This window comes from Pistacia vera, unplaced genomic scaffold, assembly GCF_008641045.1.
Source record: "Pistacia vera cultivar Batoury unplaced genomic scaffold, PisVer_v2 Contig366, whole genome shotgun sequence".
Taxonomy (NCBI): Eukaryota; Viridiplantae; Streptophyta; class Magnoliopsida; order Sapindales; family Anacardiaceae; genus Pistacia; species Pistacia vera.
The window spans coordinates 113,933-139,603 of NW_022196186.1; the positions used below are offsets into that span (position 1 = coordinate 113,933).

The 25,671-nt window shown below is 34.2% G+C and overlaps 1 protein-coding gene and 3 pseudogenes across 1 annotated transcript; all 4 read left to right on the top strand.

Annotated features, from left to right (window-relative positions):
• Positions 1 to 1,587: 1,587 nt before the first annotated feature.
• LOC116140229 lies at positions 1,588 to 3,265 on the top strand (annotated as a pseudogene).
• A 3,789-nt stretch (positions 3,266 to 7,054) lies between these two features.
• Positions 7,055 to 10,736, top strand: LOC116140230 (annotated as a pseudogene).
• A 7,340-nt stretch (positions 10,737 to 18,076) lies between these two features.
• LOC116140238 (AAA-ATPase ASD, mitochondrial-like) lies at positions 18,077 to 19,841 on the top strand. The gene is made up of 2 exons (XM_031425877.1): positions 18,077 to 18,483; positions 18,676 to 19,841. The coding sequence occupies exons 1-2, from the start codon at positions 18,077 to 18,079 to the stop codon at positions 19,838 to 19,840; spliced, it is 1,572 nt and encodes a 523-aa protein (XP_031281737.1). The 3' UTR covers position 19,841.
• A 3,838-nt stretch (positions 19,842 to 23,679) lies between these two features.
• Positions 23,680 to 25,331, top strand: LOC116140231 (annotated as a pseudogene).
• Positions 25,332 to 25,671: the final 340 nt, after the last annotated feature.

Genomic DNA, 25,671 nt, shown 5'->3' on the forward strand with positions numbered 1-25,671 from the left:
TCAATAATTTTTAGTATGTATATTCTATCCAATCCATGGTAAACCCAATATTATATCTCTGTTTTAAAACCCAAACTGGTCCAACTGAGACCCTGCCTCTCTAGTCCGGTTCAGGTTCTAGGTTTTTTTTTTGGTTATATTTCAAACTTAGGATTAATTGTAATTTTTAAGGGTTTTTTTGTAATATTTTAAAACTCTAGACTAACATTTTTTGGATATTTTAAAAATAATTAAAGTTTTAGGACTAATTTTATTTTTTAAACATTAATATTACAATTTGAGGAATTCACTGGTATTTTTGTAAATATATTTTGATGCTAATCTCTTTATCTAATCGGTTGGATCGATCCACTCGTAACCTGATTACCTTGCTGGATCTACACTGGGTCAAGTTTTAAAAACATGTATTATATGTGGTCCAATCTTAGTGTCTAGTTTATCTATTTACAAAATCATCTTAATCCAATCAAATTCTATTTCCCAAACCTAACCCGGTAAAAGAACTTGACTTTAGAGAGTATTCGCCCTATCTATTCAAGTGAAGACTGTGCGGATCACGAGGAACAAGAAGCTAAAGCTGTCTACATCTGCAGGCCATAGAAAATTATTGGAATCCTGTCTTTGCGAAGTAATTGAGTCCCATGCCCCATGCAATGAATCTGTCATATTATTATTAACATGTATCATGATCTTCTAATCAGTATGATGATATCACTCTTACATGTCACGATTGTTCTTATAATAAATCAAAACTGTCAATGTACTCTAATCCACCCATTACATTAATCAACGCATAGCTTATCTTGTGTTAAACTTTAGTTCAAAGAAATGGAACTTCAACTGTCCTCGTCCGATGGGGGAGAATAAGGATCTTATTTTATTTTACGAGTAAACGCGACTTCTTTTCAACCCAAGGTTTACCTTAATCACACTTTTTCACTTAAAAAGTTTTAAAATATCATCCCCAAAGTTAATATTTTGTTATATCCAAAACCTATTTGATGGTAAAATTCTCTCTGTCACCACCATTTGAATCTCAAGTCCCTCTTTATAAAATCTCTCTCATTCTGACACCTAATTTCTCGTTGATTGTTGGTTATCACAACACTAAAATTTTTTATTCTTAACTAATTTTTGACTATTTGATAATGAATATTTAATTGGTTAGTATCATTTGATTCATTATTCTTTATTCTATAAATCTCTCTGATTTTAACTTTAATAACTTATCCAATGTGGATTGAAAAAGTGAGTGTGTTTTTGCGTATTATTAACAAACATAAATTTTGGATGAGAAACTTTTTGCATGGAAAAGCGCCGTTAAGACAAACCATGGGTGGGAAAAGTCGTTCACTCTTTATTTCACTTGTCAAGATGAGAGGATGGACACTTTTCATGGCGCTCAACTTTGCGTATACATTGGAAGGTGAAGTCAAAGAAATGGCCAATAAAACCTGTGCGGTTCCGAGACGAAAAGACAACACACAAGTCAAAGACAAAACAAATTAAATTAAAAAATCATAAAAAGCCATTTGCAATCTGCTTGTGGGAATCTTTATAACCTAAGCGAAGGTTTAAGTTAACACAATGGTGAAGATGGGAGAATTAGGGGCTACTCTAGGCTCAGTTATAGCGAGTTTGATGTTTTTAAGGGCAATTCTTAAAGAATACTTCCCATATCAACTATGGGGCTATATTGAAAAATACAGTCACAAACTTGTCCGTTTTGTGTATCCATATATTGAATTACGTTCCCTGAATTCGCAGACGAACGTCTCAAGCGCGTGAAATCTTCTCCGCAATTCAAGCCTATCTCAGCGCCAATGATTCCGTGCGTAAGCGAGCTTCAGGTTTAGCCGATGTCGTCAAAGATGCAAGTCTATTGTCCTCGTATAGGGACTATAAGAAGAGGTTACCGATGAGTTTAAGGCGTCAAAGTTTGGTGGGTACTGGGTAAAAACACTCCCAAAAGAGACTTTTTTCATTTTCATTTAGCAATACTAGTCTTACAAAGACAAAAACAAAGAGGACATACAAAGATAATCCACCCTTCATCTTCATGATTTCTCTCTCTCTTTCTCCCCTCTTTTTCCGTTTTTTCTTTATTTTTTTACTTATTGTTGATGTCACTTTATGCTCTCTTGTATTATCTTTGTAAAGATAACATTTTTCTTTTTATTTTACCCTGCTGCGGATGAGAAGAGATTTTCAAGCTCACGTTTCATAAGAGTCACAGGGATTTGATCACGGGTTCTATATTAGCCACGTGTTAGACGAAGGAAAAGCCCTACAGTGAGGAACCGGCAGAGAAAGCTATACAGTAACAATCCGAGCAAGAATTGGCATGGCTGGAAAGCACAAAATGGAGCCATGTTCATTTTGAGCATCCGGCACGTTTGATACTTTGGCAATGGGAGAAAAAGAAAGAAGATATCAAGAAAGATCTGAAGATTTAGTGAAAGCAAGAGTACTACAAGAAAATAGGGAAGGCTTGGAAGCGTGGATATCTCCTCTATGGTCCTCCAGGAACTGGTAAATCAACCATGGTGCGCCGCCATGGCATTTTTTGAACTATGATATCTATGATCTTGAACTTACCACGTCAAGACAACACTGAGCTAGGAATCTTTTGATCGAGACGTCGAGTAAGTCAATCATTGTCCCTAGAGACATCGATTGCTCACTGATCTTACTGGTCACGCGAGAAGAAAAAAGAGAAGAATGAAGAGAAGAAAGACGGATCCGATTAAAAAGAACAAAAAGAAATGGAAAAGGAGAAAGTAAAGTCCAAGGTTACATATCCGGCTGTTGAATTTCATTGACGGGCTCTGGTCAGCTTGTGGGGAGAAAGACATTGTGTTTACAACTAATTTTGTGGACAAGCTCGATCCAGCTCTTATTAGAGAGGAGAAATGGATAGCACATTGAAATGTCTTATTGTAGCTTTGAAGCATTCAAGGTGCTGGCCGAGAATATTTTGAATATTGAGGGGCATGAATTGTATGAAGAAATTGAGAGAATGTTGGCGGAAACCGATATGACTCCTGCTATGTTGCGGAGAATTTGATGCCGAAGTCTGACGAGGAAGATGCAGAGATTTGTTTGAAGAATTTGATTGAAGCTCTTGAGTCGCGAAGGAGGAAGCGAGAAAGAAGGCCGAGGAAGAAGCGCGGTGAAGGCGGAAAAGAAGAGAAGAAAAAGAGAAGTCTGCAGAAGAAAATGTGAACAAAGAGGAAGAACTTCAGGTAATAAGATAAAGAGTTTGGCTCCATCGATCATAGGAAGGTAAAGGGGTGGAGAATTGATCTTGAATGACTAGCAAGTGAATTGGCTGTCATGTTTTCTTTAATTTTGTTCTACAAATAAGTGATTAATGGTTGAATGTGCTGTGTAATTTCTAATTTTTGTCTTAATGGAATAATAGAAAGTTGTTCGATTATGGTGAATATTATTGATAGTTATAGCTGGAGCTGATTAATTAGCACTTTGTAGAATTAATTGGGCATCCCTCTTAGAAATTCTGGTAACTTTTTATGTTATCGGGGCTGAAGGGTTGTTCTCTTTATTACATTCCCTCTTCTTTCCACAAAACTTGAGTTGCAAATCAACTTGTTAATACACAAAGAATGAGGTTCGACATGAGAATTATCATGAATAATCCCAACAAAATTAAGATTAATGCCAGTTAACTTCAGTTTATTTGAAAATACCAATCAGTAGACAGTTCTAAAAGATTTTTCAGATAAAAAATTGTGTTTACACGCACCGAATTCTTTATATACTGAATTCTGACAAAGTCAAGAGATTGATGTCAAGTAAGTATGCCCCAATTATAATAATCTGCAAATCTATTCATAAAGCTTACCAACATCAACTTTTGAGAAGTTGGTATATTGCATCGGTATGTAAGGGCTCAGTAAGCAACTAAACTATTTTTACCATTAGTAAGGGGAGCATTAATCACGGAGGCAAGTTTTGACTTTTGAGTAAAGCTATTGTACTTGGAATATGTGCAATATACTTTTTTTCTTTTAACCAGTTTGTCCTAATGATCTTGGTAAAGTTTTTAACGAGACAGTATTAAACACGTCCAAAACCATTTATAGTATATCAAATAATTGTGTTTATTTACTTAGATTTTAGTCTCGTTTTTCCTAAATAAGGATATATGCATTATTTGTAAGTGGTGAAAATTGAGGAGTGTTATACAAAATGAGAATGTGGCTTTCCACTATAATGCTTAGTGTCTTGTAATGTGTCATTCCATGGCATTGGTAATATATGTGAGTGACATAGTGTCTTTTGTCAGCAATTTTTTACTGGTTCAGCAGAAATTGCACATAACCCCCCTTCCCCTTTGTAAAGTTCTGTACCAAAATTGTACCTTTTAGTCCCTGTATTCTCCCTTTGTTTGTCTAAGTTCATTATCTTCATTTATTTTAGTTAAATCCCTATTATTTCTTTGTTTATAATTATTTTACAACAAAAAATTGATATTACATTAAAATTTCAATTAGAGTAATGTCAGTTTTATAAAGACACTACAATGGGGCATACAAGATAATTCCCACCCTTGATTTTCATAATTTGTCTTTCTCTTTTTTCTTCTTTTTTCTATTTTTTCTTTGTTTTTTTCTCTGGATGATATCACTTTTATAGTTGAGTCTTTGTAAGGATGTCATTTTTCTTCAATTAATACTCCTAGGTTGTTTGGATGTACACTATTTATGGATCCATTATTCTTTTTTAAGTTGAATGGTGGTCCAGCCCTCTCTAATCAGAGTCTTTTGGGACAAGTAGACCATGGCAGGCATGGAGCATGCGATTCCTGACTCAAGTTGGGGACCTTTTTTTTTAATATTTTAAATTAATTATATTAAAATTAATTTTAAACATTATATTTTTACTTATAATATTATATAAATAAAGAACTTTATCAAATATTTTGTTAGTTAAAAAATATAAAATTAACTTTAAAATCTTTAATTTTATTTATATATATTAGAATTATTTTAAAGATCTTCAATTATTTTTAGTATGTATATTCCTATCCAATCCATGGTAAAACACAATATTATATCTCTATTTTAAAACCCGGACCGGTCCAACTAAGACTCACAACCTCTCTGGTTTGGTTCAGGTTCTAGTGTTTTTTTTTGTTATATTTCAAACTTATAGGGACTACTTTTAATTTCTAAGGTTTTTTTTTTTTTTTTTTGCAATATTTCAAAACTTTAGGAATAATTTGTATTTTTTTTGGATATTTTAAAATAAATTAAAATTTTAGGAATAATTTTATTTTTTAGAGGTATTTTGTAATATACTACAATTTGAGGGACTCATTGGCAATTTTATAAAATATTTTTGTTGTTGACATTACTAATCCAACCTATTGGATTTATCGACCCGTGACCCGATTACCTTGTTGGGTTTCACAACGGGTCAAGTTTTAAAATGATGTATAATATGTGGTCCAATCTTATGTGATCTAGTTTAATCTCATCTTACAAAATCATCTAATAACAATCCCAATCCTATTTCCCAACTAACCTGGTAACAAGAACTTGACTTGAGAGAGTATTCGCCCTATCTATTCATGAAGACTATGCGGATCACGATGAACAAAAGAGCTAAAGTTGTCTACACCTGCAGGCCACAGAAAATTATTTGGAATCCTGTCTTTGCAAAGTAATTAGAGTCTCCACTCTCCATGCAATGATCTGTCAATAATTAAATATATAATGATCTTCTAATTAGTATGATATATATCACTCTTATAACGTCATGATTCTTCTTATAATATTATCAAAACTATCAAGTACTCTAATCCACGCCATTACATTAATCAATGCATAGTTTTTGGTTTCCAAGTAATTTTTAAAGTTAATTCTTGCAATATAAAGAATGCAGTCAACCTATATACCAATAGCTCGTCTTGTTAGACTTTAGTTCAAGGAAATGGAACTATTCAACTGTCCTCGTCCAACGGGAGAATAAGAATCTTTTTTTATTTCACGAGTAAACGGACTTTTTCCCATTCAAGCTTTGCCTTAATGATACTTTTCCTCCTAAATTTTCAAAATATCATATTTTTGCCAAAGTTAATATTTTGTTATTATTTAAAAGCTGATTTTGATAGCAAAATTATTTCTATCACTACCATGTGAACCTACAATCTCCTTTCTGTAAATTCATCTCACTTCGATACCTAATTTCTTACTAGGTTGGCTATCACAAAGTTATAGTTTTTTGTTTTTAGTTGATTTCTGGCTTAATTATTCTTATAGTGAATATTCAATTGACATCACCATTTGATCCATCGATCTTATTTTATAAACTTTTTTTACTCTAGCCTTAGTAATCTCGTAACCCCTTGAGAAAATGAAGTGTTTTTTTATATATTAAAAAAATATAAACTTTGAGTAAAAATAGTATTTTAAATTTTTTAAGTGAAAAGTGTTTTATAGGGGTGGAAAAAGTCGTTTAGTCTTATTTCTCTTGTCAGATGCACACTTTCATGGAACGGCTCAACTTTGCGCATACCTAGGAAATAGGAATTAGGTTGAAGTCAAGATGAGGCGATATTAATAAGAAAAATGTCAAGATGCACACTTTCATGGAAGCAGCTCACTTTGCGCATACCTAGAAATAGGATTAGGTAAGTCAAAGATGAAGGGCTATTTAATAAGAAAAATGATACAGTTAAAAAAAAATACGGCGAATTCATGCACCTACAGATGTGATACCATCTGATGTTCATTAATTATGAATTTTTTTTTTAAGAAAAGAGAGTATCCCATATATGGTGTGTGATTCAGTTATTTTTTTAAGTAATTGTAGCATTGTCCTATAATAATGGCCAATAAAACCTGAGTCGGTTCCGAGATGAAAAAGACACACGCAAGTTAAAAACAAACAATTAAATTAAAAAATATATATACTTTGACATATATTATGGACCTTCCCTCTACATCTACCCACTTGATCCCAAAACGCCAATTGCAATCTGCTTGTGGGAATCTTTATAACTTAACCACAGGTTCAAGTTAACACAATGGTGAAGATGGGAGAATTATGGGCTACTCTAGGCTCAGTTATAGCGAGTTTGATGTTTTTAAGGGCAATTCTTAAGAATCCTTCCCATCAACTATGGGGCATATTGAAAAATACAGTCACAAACTTGTTCGTTTTGTGTATCCATATATTGAAATTACGTTCCCTGAATTCACAGACGAACGTCTCAAGCGCAGTGAAATCTCTCCGCAATTCAAACCTATCTCAGCGCCAATGATTCCGTGCGTACGCGAGCTTCAAGGTTTAAAGCCGATGTCGTCAAAGATAGCAAGTCTATTGTCCTCTATGGCGATAAAGAAGAGTTTACCGATGAGTTTAAAGGCGTCAAGTTTGGTGGTATGGGGGTAAAACACACTCCCAAAAGAGACTTTTCATTTTCATTTTACCCTGCTGCGGATGAGAAAAGATTTTACAAGCTCACTTTTCATAAGAGTCACAGGGATTTGATCACGGGTTCTTATATTAGCCACGTGTTAGACGAAGGAAAAGCCACTACAGTGAGAACCGGCAGAGAAAACTATACAGTAACAATCCGAGCAAGAATTGGCATGGCTGGAAAGCACACAAATGGAGCCATGTTCATTTTGAGCATCCGGCGACTTTTGATACTTTGGCAATGGAGAGAAAGAAGAAAGAAGATATCAAAAAGATCTGAAGAAGTTTAGTGAACAAAGATTACTACAAGAAAATAGGGAAGGCTTGGAAGCGTGGTATCTCCTCTATGGTCCTCCAGGAACTGGAAATCAACCATGGTGCCGCCATGGCGAATTTTTTGAACTATGAATCTATGATCTTGAACTTACAACCGTCCAGGACAACACTGAGCTGAGGACCTTTTGATCGAGACGTCGAGTAAGTCAATCATTGTCATAGAGGACATCGATTGCTCACTTGATCTTACTGGTCAACGCGAGAAGAAAAAAGAGAAAGATGATGAGAAGAGACGGATCCGATTAAAAAGAAACAAAAAGAAATGGAAAAGGAGGAGACAAAAGCAGCAAGGTTACACTATCCGGGCTGTTGAATTTCATTGACGGGCTCTGGTCAGTCTTGTGGGGAGAAGAATCATTGTGTTTACAACTATTTTGTGGACAAGCTCGATCCAGCTCTCATTAGAAGGGAAGAATGGATATGCGCATTGAAATGTCTTATTGTAGCTTTGAAGCATTCAAGGTGCTGGCAAGAATTATTTGAATATTGAGTGGCATGAATTGTATGCAGAAATTGAGAGAATGTTGCGGAAACCGATATGACTCCTGCTGATGTTGCGGAGAATTTGATGCCGAAGTCTGACAGAAAATGCAGAGTTGTTTGAGAATTTGATTGAAGCTCTTGAGGTCGGAAGGGGAAGCGAGAAAGAAGCCGAGGAAGAAGCGCGGTTGAAGGCGGGAAAGAAAAGAAAGAAAAAGAGAAGTCTGCAGAAGAATGTGAACAAAGAGGAAGAAACTTCAGGTTAAAGATAAAGAGTTTGGCTCCATTGATCATAAGGAAGGTAAGGAGTGGAGAATTGATCTTGAATGACAAGCATAGTGATTGCTGTCTATTTTCTTTATTTTTGTTCACAAATAAGTGATTAATGGTTAATGTGTTTGTGTAATTTACTAATTTTTATCTTAATGGAATAATAGAAAGTTGTTCAATTATGGTATTATTATTGATAGTACTTGTAGCTGGAGCTGATTATTAGCACTTTTAGAATTAGTAGGCATCCCATCTTAGAAAATTCGGGTGACTTTTTGTTATCGATAGCTCAAGGGTTGTTCTCTTATTACATTTCCTCTTCTTTCCACAATAACTTGAAGCTGCAAATCAACGAGTCAATGACAAAAAGAATGGGGTTCGACATGAGTAATCCCAACAAATTAAGATTAATGCAGTTAACTTCAGTTTATTTAGAAAATACCAATCAAAATAAACAGTTCTAAAAGATTTTTCAGATAAAAAATGTGTTTCTTTTATCAGAAATTAAGGGATTTATTATATGTAAAAGTATTAAAATTAATTTGAGAATACTTGGATGCAACCGGAGAATGACATACGATATGAAAATCATCACTGAGTGAGCAAAAGGTGGTTTCATGAGCTTTTGAGTTTGAGTCTCCACAGCGCTAAATGTGGTCACTGAGAGGCATACTTGGTCGTCAACTTTAGGGTCTCGGGAGATTAGTTGAGGTGCCCCAAACTGATCCAGATATTCTTGATCATAGAAAAAAAAAAAAAAAAGACATACGATATAAACACTAGCAATAAGAAACTCAATGAAGTTTAGAAGATGTAACTAGTTCACAATTTTTATTTAGTGATGTGGATGAATGTATATTTTCCTTTCAATCTTAGTTCTTCATTTTAAAGTGAGGTCAAGAAAATTTTGCCGACAATATGAAATTTAAGTGATCTCAAAGGAAGGATCGAAAGCATCAGAGTCACAATTTAGGTTTTTCTAAGTTCATTAACATACAATGTATTGAAATTTTCAATTGGCTTAATTACATCATTGACCCTACTATCACTTTTTTCTATTGAAGGTACCAATTATTATTTTTCAATGTTTGAAGGCATCAAACTATTAATTATTTCTATTGAAGGTATTGAATTTGTATACAGTCAAACACTTTAGAAAACTGACCTCTAACACTGTTTAAAAAACTGACGTTCTAACCTTTGTTAAAATAAATAGTGGATTTTTTTAAATTCTAACATATGTATGTGAAAATTTATGAGGGTTGACGTGTACATGTAGCGTAGACGTTGACTTTTTAAGGGCTGATGTGTATATTTTCATAATTTAATTCTTCAAATTTACCCCTTCCTCTCATTTTAATTCACAAAAAAGCACAAAATGCACTCAAAAAACACAACCACCTAGCAAGGTTCTGAAACCCGGACCGGACCGGGCGGTCGAACCGGTCGGACCACCACCCCTTGCATTTCCGGTTTGAAGAGATGAATAACGGGATTTGCCATTAAACCGTTTCAAAACCGCGTTGGACCGTCGCACCTGTAGCAAACCGACGGTCCAACCATTATTTAAAAATTTCCGGTCCACACATTTCCGGTTTAAACACATGAAAATGAAATAAAAAAAAAAATATTAATTCAAAACATCACATGCACACACATAAAAGTCAAACTGTTGTCAGACTCAAACCAAACCCTCAAAATACTTTATTAAAAACACATTCTTTTTACTTTTGGCTACAGATACACTGATCAGAGCCGTCGCCTTCTTCCTTCAATTTTCACTTTTCTTCTGGTTTGCCGTTTGCTGCTGCCATTCACGATCTCCCTCCAGTCTAGTCCTCCTCTTCGTCCTCCATTCGAGATCTCAACATTCTTTTTACTTTGCTACAGATACACTGATACAAAGCCGTCGCCTCTTCCTTCAATTTTTCACTTTTTCTTCTGGTTTGCCGTTTGCTGCTGCCATTCACGATCTCCTCCAGTCTAGTCCTCCTCTTCGTGTCCTCCATTCAGATCTCAGAAGCAATGTCAGATCTCCTTCAAGCTTTCAGCTAAGAGTTCACGCAGCTCACGTCTTCACTCTTCAGTCTTCAAGTCTTCGATCTGCAGTCTGCTCTACTCTGCTTCAGCGCTTCATTCTTCAACTTCCGTCTTCTAGTCTTCAACGTGAACTTTTCAATCATCACCATCTCCATTGCTGATCTGCCGGATAAGTCATTTCAGCTCAGATTTCAGCTTCAGCCTTCACATCTGCTGCCGTCTGCCACCGTCTGCCGCCGTCTGCTGCCATCTACGAGCTGCCATTTGCCGTGACCTTCTATTGAATTTTTTTTGTGTGGTTGTGGGAATGGATTGATATTATGTAATTTATATGTTGGGGTTGGATTGGTAGGTATTTTGATATTTTTAATTTTGATGGTTGGCCGTTGGTGGATTCATATTAATAATGGATGATTTACTTTGTAATGACTTAAGTCTTTAATGTTGTTTGAAACTTTAGAGTTTAGACTTTAGACTTGAGGATTGAATTTGTAAACTTTAACTATCAAACTTTGATGGTTTTATTATTGTTGTAGCTAGGGTTGGTTTTGATGGTTTTTAAAGTTTAAACTTTAATTAGATGGAGAAATTATTGTTGTAGAGTTGGTTTGATGTTTTTAAACTTTAATTAGATGAAGAAATTATTATTGTAGGTTGTTTTTTATGGTTTTTAAACTTTATTAGATAGGAAATTTGAATTTTTGGCTTTTTTTACATTTTTTCTTATTTCAGCATGCTGATATCAGCATGACAGTATGATGACGTCATCATGCTGACGTCACCGGTCCAACCGACCGGTCGGACGGAAACCGGCCGTTTGGCCGGATCGGCTCCCGATCCGGTTTCAGACATGCCACCTAGAACAAAAACCTGCCCCAATAAAAACTCAGCGCGAAACCAAACAATTAAGCAACTAAAATAAAATTAGACCCTAAAAGTATTGATTGAAACAAAAGAAATAGGAAAATCCAAACTCTTGCAGCTGTCATTGAACAAATCTTACCAAGAAAAAGAAAATATCCTCATGAAATCTGCTGATTTTTCTTTTCCATCTTCAAATCTTTTGATTGAAACACAATAAAAGGAAAATAAGAGTTTTCGGTTAAAGTGTTTACGAACGTGAAGCACGAAGAGCAAACCTTTTGGTTTAGGGTTTGTCAGATGTCATTGTCTTCAGTATTAGGCCAGGTGACTTCCCTTTTATTGATTTTTGTTATTCATAGGTGATGTTGTCGAAGTTCGTTGATTTTTTATTATTGAATTGTTAGTGGGTGGTGTGTTGTTTATTTCTTTTAAATACTGATGTCAAGGGTAGGGTGTGTGTTGTTTATTTCATTGTTAAATACTTATTTCAGTGGTGGGGTGTGTTTTGGTTTGATTTTTAATTTGATTGAATAGCCAACTATAGTTTCTATTACTTTGTCTTCATTGAATACCCAAGAAAACTCTTTTACTTTGTTTTGTTTTAGTGCTATGATTGAAGAGGTGGAAGAGTGGTAGAACGTAGTAAGAATCTGAGATTGCAGGATAAAGACAAGAGAAAATCTCTACTTTGAAAAGTTGTGTTGACTTTCACTCGTGATGCACATGTTTTTTCATTGTTGGTGGTCCTTATAATTAAGTTTGTCTATGAATTAGGTTTGCCATTGAATGGAGGGTTATAACGCATATTGTATTGGGATAATGGATTTGAAACAGGTATTCAAGGGTAAGAGAGTCATTGTATTCAAGGGCAAGAGGGGTAATTTACTGAGGGTGATTGTGATATAGAGGAAATGATCCAAGATTTGAGGGTGGTGAGTATGTGGGAATGGAAGCTCTGATGGTGATACGTGATAGGGATTTTGAGGTTAGGAGCTAGCTTATGAGTTTGATTTTGAGCTTCAAGAGTATAAAAATTTGTGAGGAGTTCAAGGCAAAAAGAAGGGCTGCCAAACAGCAAGAGAACAGAGCTAATGATAGAGAGAGAAGAGATCTTATAGGAAGGTGTAGAATCTCAAGTCAATATAGGTGAAGAGGTGGAGAGTACTATAGCAGATCACTAACATCAGTGAGGGGGAGGAAGATGAAGTTGAGCATGGTAAAAGAAGGCCTAGGAAAATTGTGCATATGATCCTAATGTTCCTTCCGAAATTTCTGTAAACCTAGTCTTTGATAACCCAAAACGGATGCAGTGACCAAATATTGTGTCAAAAGGAGTGTTAAGACTAGGTTTACATATGTAGGCAGCAAAAGCTTGGTGTCAAGTGTAGTGTTAAATGATCCCTTTTATGTTTATGCATCATATAGAGCAAAATTCTGGTAAGTTCATTGTCAAAACTTGCAATGAAATACATACACGTCCTATGACCAACAGTAATAGGAAAGTGACATCCACAGTTATAGCAAATCACTTTTTGAGTAGGGTAAGATAACTCCTGGTATTAGATAAGAGAACTAAAACAATTAGTTAAGGAAGAATTAAAGGTTGATGTGCAACTATCTAAGTGTGGAAGGGCTAAACATAAAATGATTGAAATGATGAATGGGGCATTGATTATGAATATGGCAGACATTGGGATTATGTAGCTGAGATGCATAGGTCTAATCTAGTAGTACAGTGAAGTTGTTAACATCTATGTAGATGACTCTAACTACAATTTAGAGGTCGTATATATCTTTGATGCATTAAAGAAAGGCTACGTGGAGGGTGTAGACCTTTATTGGGTTAGATGGTTGCTTCTTGAAGGGAAAATGTAAGGGTAGAGCTTTGGTTGCTGTTGCTGGATCCCAATAACCAATGTATCCACTTGCACGGGCCTTTGTGAAGGTGAGAAATGAGGAGGTTGGACTTGGTTCATGCTTTTCTGAAGGATGGCATTGAGGCTGCAGATGAAAGAGGGCTGACTATTGTTTCTATCAACAGAAGGTAAATTGTTACAATTTTTTTACCTCTATTGCTGAATTTTGTGCCTATATTCTTATGTTTAGGGTGTATTGTTTTAAGTTTTTGTTCAGTTTTGAGCAAAGTAAAGAAGAAGAAGTGAATATTCAGGATTTTAGCTACTAATAGGTCACTTTGGTTGTAAAAACTACATTAGGTGGGCCAGAGAAAGAATCTAGAAAAATTATTGTTGAAGCCCTATGTTTCTAGTTCACGTTTCATGCGGTTCGTGAATCAAATTTTCTAGATGACGTTATGACCGTTTAATCAGCTAAGGTTGAACCTACCAAGTGGCATTTGGAATTTGAGGACAAATGGCTGATGCTTTGTGGTTAAATGTTATGTTTTTTCTCAGTGATGTTGTTGAAAAGTACATGAGGTGAGATTAGTGACTATATAATAATGCTTTATTGTAGATGATTATATATCCCTGTTTCTTAATTTTTAGAACTCTATCCTATTATCTTATCTTAAAATATGAAAAATATGTCTGCTTTAATATTGGCTATTCAATTCAAAATTCAATCATATTTTATTTAACTTAAAATATTTAACAATTATATTTTTCAATAAAAAATTATAAATTAACAAAAATACACCCACTCACCCAAGCATGAAGCAACAGTCACCCGCCAACAACCACTGTCGGTCACTAGCCGACATTGGCACCAATTTGGACATTTCTAGCTAGATCTATCATGAATTATTTTGAAAATGGCTAGATATTTTTGTTAATATATAAACTTTTATTGTGGGAGGTGTTTAGCTAAATTAACAAATACAAGGGGTTAAAAAATAATCTAAATATTTTCTAAAAATGTACCAACACATTCTCAGAATCTTATCCTATCTGTTCAGAATAGAATATTATTTCAAATAATGTACCAAATAGGCCCATAAATTTTAGCAATAAGGATTGCCTCACAACTTAATCTTACAAAGTTTTTCTCACTATCCTAACATGACAGTTCGTAATTAATCAGCTCGTAATTTGGAAGGCGAGACCCGCTATTGGGCAGATAGTATCTATTGCAAGCTGACCAATTGTGAACTGCTACATCAGAGTTGTGAGAGAAAATTTATAAGATTGAGTTGTAAGTGTAGTATTATCTAAATTTTAATATGCTGCTCCATTTAAAGTAGGATCTATATGGATTAAACCTTTCTCTTATTTGATTGACGTCCAGAATAGTTTTCAAAAATTAACATAAAATTTGTTATACAAAAATGTGGCTGTCCACTTTAATGCTTTGTGTCCATGTAACATCCTTAGTGTCTTGTAACAAATCATTCCATGGTATTGTTAATTTATGTGAGTGACAGGTGTGTCTTTTGTTGACAAATTTTCATTGGTTTAAGAGGGCAGCAAAAATTGCTATATAAATCCCCCTCCCTTTTGTAAAGTTTTGTACCAATCTTGTGAGACAAGTGAATGAGAAAGAGAATACCATATCTTTGATATCTTAGTGGAACATACTTGGGTTTATTCAACTCAAATAAATTTATTCATGATCCTGGACTAGTTGGTTATGTAGATGTTAGGCACCTTTCTAATTCCCACGAAGCTCACTTGCGGATGAGATATATTTTTACTTATAATGGCATGTAATATTATGGTGCTTTACAAAACAGACATTGGTTACTATTCCTTAAATTGTTCTAAGATTCTTGCATTTTATGAAACCAATTGAAAATGCGTATGGTTAAAATATGTTATTCATTATATCGAAAGCAAACACAATCTACCTTGTATCTCGGATACTCCTACAATCATATATAAAGACAATACAACTTGTATTGCTCAAACAGAGGAGCATATTTTAAAAGAGACAAAACTAAGATATCTCACTAAAACTTTTTTATCACATGAACTCTAGCAAAGTCAAGAGATTGATGTCAAGTAAATATGCCCCAATAATAATCTTGCAGATCTATTCGTAAGACCTTGCCAATATCAACTCTTGCGAAGGTGGTATATTGCATCGGTATGTAAGGGTTGGGTAAGCAACTAAACTAATTTTGCCATTATTAGGGGGAGCATTAATCAAGGGAGGCAAGTTTTGAGTAGAGCTACTGTATTTGGAATATGTGCATTATACTCTTTTTCTTTTAACCAGATTTTTGCTAATAGGTTTTCTTGGCAAGGTTTTTAACGAGACACGCCCAACACCATTTTATAGTTCATCAAATAATTGTGTTTATTTGCTTAGATTTTTGTCTCATTAGGTTTTTCTTAATAAAGTTAAATGCAATTATTTGTAAGTGGTGAAAATTGAAGGAGTGTTATACAAAATTTGGCTTTCCACTACAATGCCTAGTGTCTTGTAATGTGTCATTCCATGGCATTGGATAATATATGTGAGTGACATATGTCTTTTGTTAGCAATTTTTTATTGGTTCAGCAGAAATTGCACATAAACCCCCCTTTCCCTTTGTAAAGTTCTGTGCCAAAATTGTGAGAGAAAAGTGAATGAGAAAGAGAATAACCTTTTAGTCCCTGTATTCTTCCTTTGCTGTCTAAGTTCATTATCTTTCATTTATTTTAGTTAAATCCCTATTATTTCTTTCTTTATAGTAATTTTACAACAAAATTTTGATATTAACATTAATACTCCTAGGGTATGTTTGGATGTAGCACTATTTATGGGATCCGATTACTTCTTTTTAAAGTTTAGAATGGTGGTCCAAGCCCCTCATCTAATCACAGTCTTTTGGGACAAGTAGTGCATGGGAGGCATGGGATTCCTTGACTCAAGTTGGGGACTTTTTTTTAATATTTTAAATTAATATTATAAACATTATATTTTTACTTATAATAGTATTATATAAATAAAGAACGTTATCAAATGTTTTATTAGTTAAACAATATAAAATTAACTTTAAAAATCTTTAATTTATTTTAATATATATAAAATTTATTTTAAAGATCTTCAATTAATTTTTAGTATGTATATTCCTATCCAATCCATGGTAAAACACAATATTATATCTCTGTTTTAAAACCCAAACTGGTCCAACTGAGACCCGATAGCCTCTCTAGTCCGGTTCAGGTTCTAGGGTTTTTTTTTTGGTTATATTTCAAACTTATAAGGATTAATTGTAATTTTTAAGGGTGTTTTTGTAATATTTTAAAACTCTAGAGACTAACGTAATTTTTTGGATATTTTAAAATAAATTAAAGTTTTAGGACTAATTTTATTTTTTAAACATTAATATACTACAATTTGAGGAATTCACTGGTATTTTTGTAAATATATTTTTGATGCTAATCTCATTTATCTAATCGGTTGGATCGATCCACTCGTAACCTGATTACCTTGCTGGATCTTACACTGGGTCAAGTTTTAAAACAATGTATTATATGTGGTCCAATCTTATGTGATCTAGTTTAATCATATCTTACAAAATCATCTTAATCCAATCAAATTCTATTTCCCAAACCTAACCCGGTAACAAGAACTTGACTTTAAGAGAGTATTCGCCCTATCTATTCAAGTGAAGACTGTGCGGATCACGAGGAACAAGAAAAGCTAAAGCTGTCTACATCTGCAGGCCATAGAAAATTATTGGAATCCTGTCTTTGCGAAGTAATTAGAGTCCCCATGGACCCCATGCAATGAATCTGTCATATTATTATTAACATGTATCATGATCTTCTAATCAGTATGATGATATCACTCTTACAATGTCACGATTGTTCTTATAATATAATCAAAACTGTCAATGTACTCTAATCCACGCCATTACATTAATCAACGCATAGCTTATCTTGTGTTAGAACTTTAGTTCAAAGAAATGGAACTTCAACTGTCCTCGTCCGATGGGGGAGAATAAGGATCTTATTTTATTTTACGAGTAAACGCGACTTCTTTTCAACCCAAGGTTTACCTTAATCACACTTTTTCACTTAAAAAGTTTTAAAATATCATCCCCAAAGTTAATATTTTGTTATTATCCAAAACCTATTTTGATGGTAAAAATTCTCTCTGTCACCACCATTTGAATCTACAGTCTCCTCTTTATAAAATCTCTCTCATTCTGACACCTAATTTCTCGTTGATTGTTGGTTATCACAACACTAAAATTTTTTATTCTTAACTAATTTTTGACTAATTTTGATAATGAATATTTAATTGGTTAGTATCATTTGATTCATTATTCTTTATTCTATAAAATCTCTCTGATTTTAACTTTTAATAACTTATCCAATGTGGATTGAAAAAGTGAGGTGTGTTTTTGCGTATTAATTAACAAAACATAAATTTTGGATGAGAAACTTTTTGCATGGAAAAGCGCCGTTAAGACAAACCATGGGTGGGAAAAAGTCGTTCACTCTTTATTTCACTTGTCAAGATGAGAAGATGGACACTTTTCATGGCGCTCAACTTTGCGTATACATTGGAATTAGGTTGAAGTCAAAGAAATGGCCAATAAAACCTGTGTCGGTTCCGAGACGAAAAAGACAACACACAAGTCAAAAGACAAAACAAATTAAATTAAAAAAATCATAAAAAAGCCATTTGCAATCTGCTTGTGGGAATCTTTATAACCTAATCAGCGAAGGTTTAAGTTAACACAATGGTGAAGATGGGAGAATTATGGGCTACTCTAGGCTCAGTTATAGCGAGTTTGATGTTTTTAAGGGCAATTCTTAAAGAATACTTCCCATATCAACTATGGGGCTATATTGAAAAATACAGTCACAAACTTGTCCGTTTTGTGTATCCATATATTGAAATTACGTTCCCTGAATTCGCAGACGAACGTCTCAAGCGCAGTGAAATCTTCTCCGCAATTCAAGCCTATCTCAGCGCCAATGATTCCGTGCGTAAGCGAGCTTCAAGGTTTAAAGCCGATGTCGTCAAAGATAGCAAGTCTATTGTCCTCAGTATGGACGATAAAGAAGAGGTTACCGATGAGTTTAAAGGCGTCAAAGTTTGGTGGGTACTGGGTAAAAACACTCCCAAAAGAGACTTTTCATTTTCATTTTAGCAATACTAGTCTTACAAAGACAAAAACAAAGAGGACATACAAAGATAATTTCCACCCTTCATCTTCATGATTTCTCTCTCTCTTTCTCCCTCTTTTTCCGTTTTTTCTTTATTTTTTTACTTATTGTTGATGTCACTTTATAGCTCTCTTTGTATTATCTTTGTAAAGATAACATTTTTCTTTTTATTTTACCCTGCTGCGGATGAGAAGAGATTTTACAAGCTCACGTTTCATAAGAGTCACAGGGATTTGATCACGGGTTCTTATATTAGCCACGTGTTAGACGAAGGAAAAGCCACTACAGTGAGGAACCGGCAGAGAAAGCTATACAGTAACAATCCGAGCAAGAATTGGCATGGCTGGAAAGCAACAAAATGGAGCCATGTTCATTTTGAGCATCCGGCGACGTTTGATACTTTGGCAATGGAGAGAAAGAAGAAAGAAGATATCAAGAAAGATCTGAAGAAGTTTAGTGAAAGCAAAGAGTACTACAAGAAAATAGGGAAGGCTTGGAAGCGTGGATATCTCCTCTATGGTCCTCCAGGAACTGGTAAATCAACCATGGTGGCCGCCATGGCGAATTTTTTGAACTATGATATCTATGATCTTGAACTTACAACCGTCCAGGACAACACTGAGCTGAGGACTCTTTTGATCGAGACGTCGAGTAAGTCAATCATTGTCATAGAGGACATCGATTGCTCACTTGATCTTACTGGTCAACGCGAGAAGAAAAAAGAGAAAGATGATGAAGAAGAAGAGACGGATCCGATTAAAAAGAAACAAAAAGAAATGGAAAAGGAGAGAGACAAAAGCAGCAAGGTTACACTATCCGGGCTGTTGAATTTCATTGACGGGCTCTGGTCAGCTTGTGGGGGAGAAAGAATCATTGTGTTTACAACTAATTTTGTGGACAAGCTCGATCCAGCTCTTATTAGAAGAGGAAGAATGGATAAGCACATTGAAATGTCTTATTGTAGCTTTGAAGCATTCAAGGTGCTGGCCGAGAATTATTTGAATATTGAGGGGCATGAATTGTATGAAGAAATTGAGAGAATGTTGGCGGAAACCGATATGACTCCTGCTGATGTTGCGGAGAATTTGATGCCGAAGTCTGACGAGGAAGATGCAGAGAGTTGTTTGAAGAATTTGATTGAAGCTCTTGAGGTCGCGAAGGAGGAAGCGAGAAAGAAGGCCGAGGAAGAAGCGCGGTTGAAGGCGGAGAAAGAAGAGAAAGAAAAAGAGAAGTCTGCAGAAGAAAATGTGAACAAAGAGGAAGAAACTTCAGGTAATAAAGATAAAGAGTTTGGCTCCATCGATCATAAGGAAGGTAAAGGGGTGGAGAATTGATCTTGAATGACTAGCATAGTGAATTGGCTGTCATGTTTTCTTTAATTTTGTTCTACAAAATAAGTGATTAATGGTTGAATGTGCTGTGTAATTTACTAATTTTTGTCTTAATGGAATAATAGAAAGTTGTTCGATTATGGTGAATATTATTGATAGTTATAGCTGGAGCTGATTAATTAGCACTTTGTAGAATTAATTGGGCATCCCATCTTAGAAAATTCTGGTAACTTTTTATGTTATCGGTGGCTGAAGGGTTGTTCTCTTTATTACATTCCCTCTTCTTTCCACAATAACTTGAAGTTGCAAATCAACTTGTTAATAACAAAAAGAATGAGGTTCGACATGAGAATTATCATGAATAATCCCAACAAAATTAAGATTAATGCCAGTTAACTTCAGTTTATTTAGAAAATACCAATCAAAGTAGACAGTTCTAAAAGATTTTTCAGATAAAAAATTGTGTTTACACAGCACCGAAATTCTTTTATATACATGAATTCTAGCAAAGTCAAGAGATTGATGTCAAGTAAGTATGCCCCAATTATAATAATCTAGCAAATCTATTCATAAGATCTTACCAACATCAACTTTTGAGAAGTTGGTATATTGCATCGGTATGTAAGGGCTCAGTAAGCAACTAAACTAATTTTACCATTATTAAGGGGAGCATTAATCACGGGAGGCAAGTTTTGAGTAAAGCTATTGTATTTGGAATATGTGCAATATACTTTTTTTCTTTTAACCAAGTTTTGTCGTAATGAGTTTTCTTGGTAATGTTTTTAACGAGATAGTATTAAACACGTCCAACACCATTTTGTAGTATATCAAATAATTGTGTTTATTTACTTAGATTTTAGTCTCGTTTTTCCTAAATAAGGATATATGCAATTATTTGTAAGTGGTGAAAATTGAAGGAGTGTTATATAAAATGAGAATGTGGCTTTCCACTATAATGCTTAGTGTCTTGTAATGTGTCATTCCATGGCATTCGATAATATATGTGAGTGACATATGTCTTTTGTTAGCAATTTTTTATTGGTTCAAAGGGCGGTAGAAATTGCTACAGAAACCCCCCTTCCCCTTTGTAAAACTTCTGTACCAAAATTGTGAGGGACAAGTGAATAACCTTTTAGTCCCTGTATAGTGTATTCTTCCTTTGCTGTCTAAGTTCATTATCTTTCATTTATTTTAGTTAAATCCCTATTATTTCTTTGTTTATAATTATTTTACAACAAAAAATTGATATTAACATTAAAATTTCAATTAGAGTAATGTCAGTTTTATAAAGACACATACAAATGGGGCATACAAAGATAATTCCCACCCTTGATTTTCATAATTTGTCTTTCTCTTTCTTTCTCTTTTTCTATTTTTTCTTTGTTTTTTTCTTCTGGATGATATCACTTTATAGTTGAGTCTTTGTAAGGATGTCATTTTTCTTTCAATTAATACTCCTAGGGTATGTTTGGATGTAACACTATTTATGGGATCCGATTATTTCTTTTTTAAGTTTAGAATGGTGGTCCAAGCCCGTCATCTAATCAGAGTCTTTTGGGACAAGTAGACCATGGCAGGCATGGGAGGCATGCGATTCCTTGACTCAAGTTGGGGACCTTTTTTTTTAATATTTTAAATTAATTATATTAAAATTAATTTATAAACATTATATTTTTACTTATAATATTATTATATAAATAAAGAACTTTATCAAATATTTTGTTAGTTAAAAAATATAAAATTAACTTTAAAAATCTTTAATTTATTTTAATATATATATATAGAATTAATTTTAAAGATCTTCAATTAATTTTTAGTATGTATATTCCTATCCAATCCATGGTAAAACACAATATTATATCTCTATTTTAAAACCCGGACCGGTCCAACTAAGACCCGACAACCTCTATGATCCGGTTCAGGTTGTAGGGGTTTTTTTTGTTATATTTCAAACTTATAGGGACTACTTGTAATTTCTAAGGGTTTTTTTTTTTTTTTTGCAATATTTCAAAACTTTAGAGAATAATTTGTATTTTTTTTGGATATTTTAAAATAAATTAAAATTTTAGGAATAATTTTATTTTTTAGAGGTATTTTGTAATATACTACAATTTGAGGGACTCATTGGCAATTTTATAAAATATTTTTGTTGTTGACATTACTAATCCAACCTATTGATTTATCGACCCGTGACCCGATTACCTTGTTGGGTTCACAACGGGTCAAGTTTTAAAATGATGTATAATATGTGGTCCAATCTTATGTGATCTAGTTTAATCTCATCTTACAAAATCATCTAATAATCCAATCCAATCCTATTTCCCAACTAACCTGGTAACAAGAACTTGACTTGAGAGAGTATTCGCCCTATCTATTCAATGAAGACTATCGGATCACGATGACAAAAGAGCTAAAGTTGTCTACACCTGCAGGCCACAGAAAATTATTTGGAATCCTGTCTTTGCAAAGTAATTAGAGTCTCCACTCTCCATGCAATGATCTGTCAAATAATTAAATATATAATGATCTTCTAATTAGTATGATATATATCACTCTTATAACGTCATGATTCTTCTTATAATATTATCAAAACTATCAAGTACTCTAATCCACGCCATTACATTAATCAATGCATAGTTTTTTGGTTTCCAAGTAATTTTTAAAGTTAATTCTTGCAATATAAAGAATGCAGTCAACCTATATACCAATAGCTCGTCTTGTGTTAGACTTTAGTTCAAGGAAATGGAACTTCAACTGTCCTCGTCCAACGGGAGAATAAGAATCTTTTTTTATTTCACGAGTAAACGGACTTTTTCCCATTCAAGCTTTGCCTTAATGATACTTTTCCTCCTAAATTTTCAAAATATCATATTTTTGCCAATTAATATTTTGTTTATTATTAAAGCTGATTTTGATAGCAAAATTATTTTATCACTACCATTGAACCTACAATCTCCTTTCTGTAAATTCATCTCACTTCGATACCTAATTTCTTACTAGGTTGGCTATCACAAAGTTATAGTTTTTTGTTTTTAGTTGATTTCTGGCTAATTATTCTTATAGTGAATATTCAATTGACATCACCATTTGATCCATCGATCTTATTTTATAAACTTTTTTTACTCTAGCCTTAGTAATCGCTAACCCCCTTGAGAAAATGAAGTGTTTTTTTATATATTAAAAAAATATAAACTTTGAGTAAAAATAGTATTTTAAATTTTTTCAAGTGGAAAAGTGTTTTATAGGTGGTGGAAAAAGTCGTTTAGTCTTTATTTCTCTTGTCAGATGCACACTTTCATGGAACGGCTCAACTTTGCGCATACCTAGGAAATAGGAATTAGGTTGAAGTCAAGATGAAGGGCGATATTAATAAGAAAATGTCAAGATGCACACTTTCATGGAAGCAGCTCAACTTTGCGCATACCTAGGAAATAGGAATTAGGTTAAGTCAAAGATGAAGGGCTATTTAATAAGAAAAATGATACAGTTAAAAAAAAATACGGCGAATTCATGCACCTACAGATGTGATACCATCTGATGTTCATTAATTATGAATTTTTTTTTTAAGAAAAGAGAGTATCCCATATATGGTGTGTGAATTCATATTTTTTTAAGTAATTGTAGCATTGTCCTATAATAATGGCCAATAAAACCTGAGTCGGTTCCGAGATGAAAAAGACAACACGCAAGTTAAAAACAAACAATTAAATTAAAAAATAATATATACTTTGACAATATTAGTGGACCTTCCCTCTACATCTACCCACTTGATCCCAAAACAGCCAATTGCAATCTGCTTGTGGGAATCTTTATAACTTAACCACAAGGTTCAAGTTAACACAATGGTGAAGATGGGAGAATTATGGGCTACTCTAGGCTCAGTTATAGCGAGTTTGATGTTTTTAAGGGCAATTCTTAAAGAATCTTCCCATCAACTATGGGGCTATATTGAAAAATACAGTCACAAACTTGTTCGTTTTGTGTATCCATATATTGAAATTACGTTCCCTGAATTCACAGACGAACGTCTCAAGCGCAGTGAAATCTCTCCGCAATTCAAACCTATCTCAGCGCCAATGATTCCGTGCGTACGCGAGCTTCAAGGTTTAAGCCGATGTCGTCAAAGATAGCAAGTCTATTGTCCTCTTATGGACGATAAAGAAGAGTTACCGATGAGTTTAAAGGCGTCAAAGTTTGGTGGTATGGGGGTAAAAACACCTCCCAAAAGAGACTTTTCATTTTCATTTTACCCTCTGCGGATGAGAAGAAGATTTTACAAGCTCACTTTTCATAAGAGTCACAGGGATTTGATCACGGGTTCTTATATTAGCCACGTGTTAGACGAAGGAAAAGCCACTACAGTGAGGAACCGGCAGAGAAAACTATACAGTAAACAATCCGAGCAAGAATTGGCATGGCTGGAAAGCACACATGGAGCCATGTTCATTTTGAGCATCCGGCGACTTTTGATACTTTGGCAATGGAGAGAAAGAAGAAAGAAGATATCAAGAAAGATCTGAAGAAGTTTAGTGAACAAAGATTACTACAAGAAATAGGGAAGCTTGGAAGCGTGGTATCTCCTCTATGGTCCTCCAGGAACTGGAAATCAACCATGTGGCCGCCATGCGAATTTTTTGAACTATGAATCTATGATCTTGAACTTACAACCGTCCAGGACAACACTGAGCTGAGGACTTTTGATCGAGACGTCGAGTAAGTCAATCATTGTCATAGAGGACATCGATTGCTCACTTGATCTTACTGGTCAACGCGAGAAGAAAAAAGAGAAAGATGATAGAAGAGACGGATCCGATTAAAAAGAAACAAAAAGAAATGGAAAAGGAGGAGACAAAAGCAGCAAGGTTACACTATCCGGGCTGTTGAATTTCATTGACGGGCTCTGGTCAGTTTGTGGGGAGAAAGAATCATTGTGTTTACAACTAATTTTGTGGACAAGCTCGACAGCTCTCATTAGAAGGGAAGAATGGATATGCCATTGAAATGTCTTATTGTAGCTTTGAAGCATTCAAGGTGCTGGCCAAGAATTATTTGAATATTGAGTGGCATGAATTGTATCAGAAATTGAGAGAATGTTGCGGAAACCGATATGACTCCTGCTGATGTTGCGGAGAATTTGATGCCGAAGTCTGACAGAAAATGCAGAGAGTTGTTTGAGAATTTGATTGAAGCTCTTGAGGTCGTGAAGGGGAAGCGAGAAAGAAGCCGAGGAAGAAGCGCGGTTGAAGGCGGCGAAAGAAAAGAAAGAAAAAGAGAAGTCTGCAGAAGAAAATGTGAACAAAGAGGAAGAAACTTCAGGTAATAAAGATAAAGAGTTTGGCTCCATTGATCATAAGGAAGGTAAAGGAGTGGAGAATTGATCTTGAATGACAAGCATAGTGAATTGGCTGTCATATTTTCTTTAATTTTGTTCTACAAAATAAGTGATTAATGGTTAAATGTGCTGTGTAATTTACTAATTTTTATCTTAATGGAATAATAGAAAGTTGTTCAATTATGGTATTATTATTGATAGTACTTGTAGCTGGAGCTGATTAATTAGCACTTTTTAGAATTAAGTAGGCATCCCATCTTAGAAAATTCGGGTGACTTTTTATGTTATCGATAGCTCAAGGGTTGTTCTCTTTATTACATTTCCTCTTCTTTCCACAATAACTTGAAGCTGCAAATCAACGAGTCAATGACAAAAAGAATGGGGTTCGACATGAGTAATCCCAACAAAATTAAGATTAATGCAAGTTAACTTCAGTTTATTTAGAAAATACCAATCAAAATAAACAGTTCTAAAAGATTTTTCAGATAAAAAAATGTGTTTC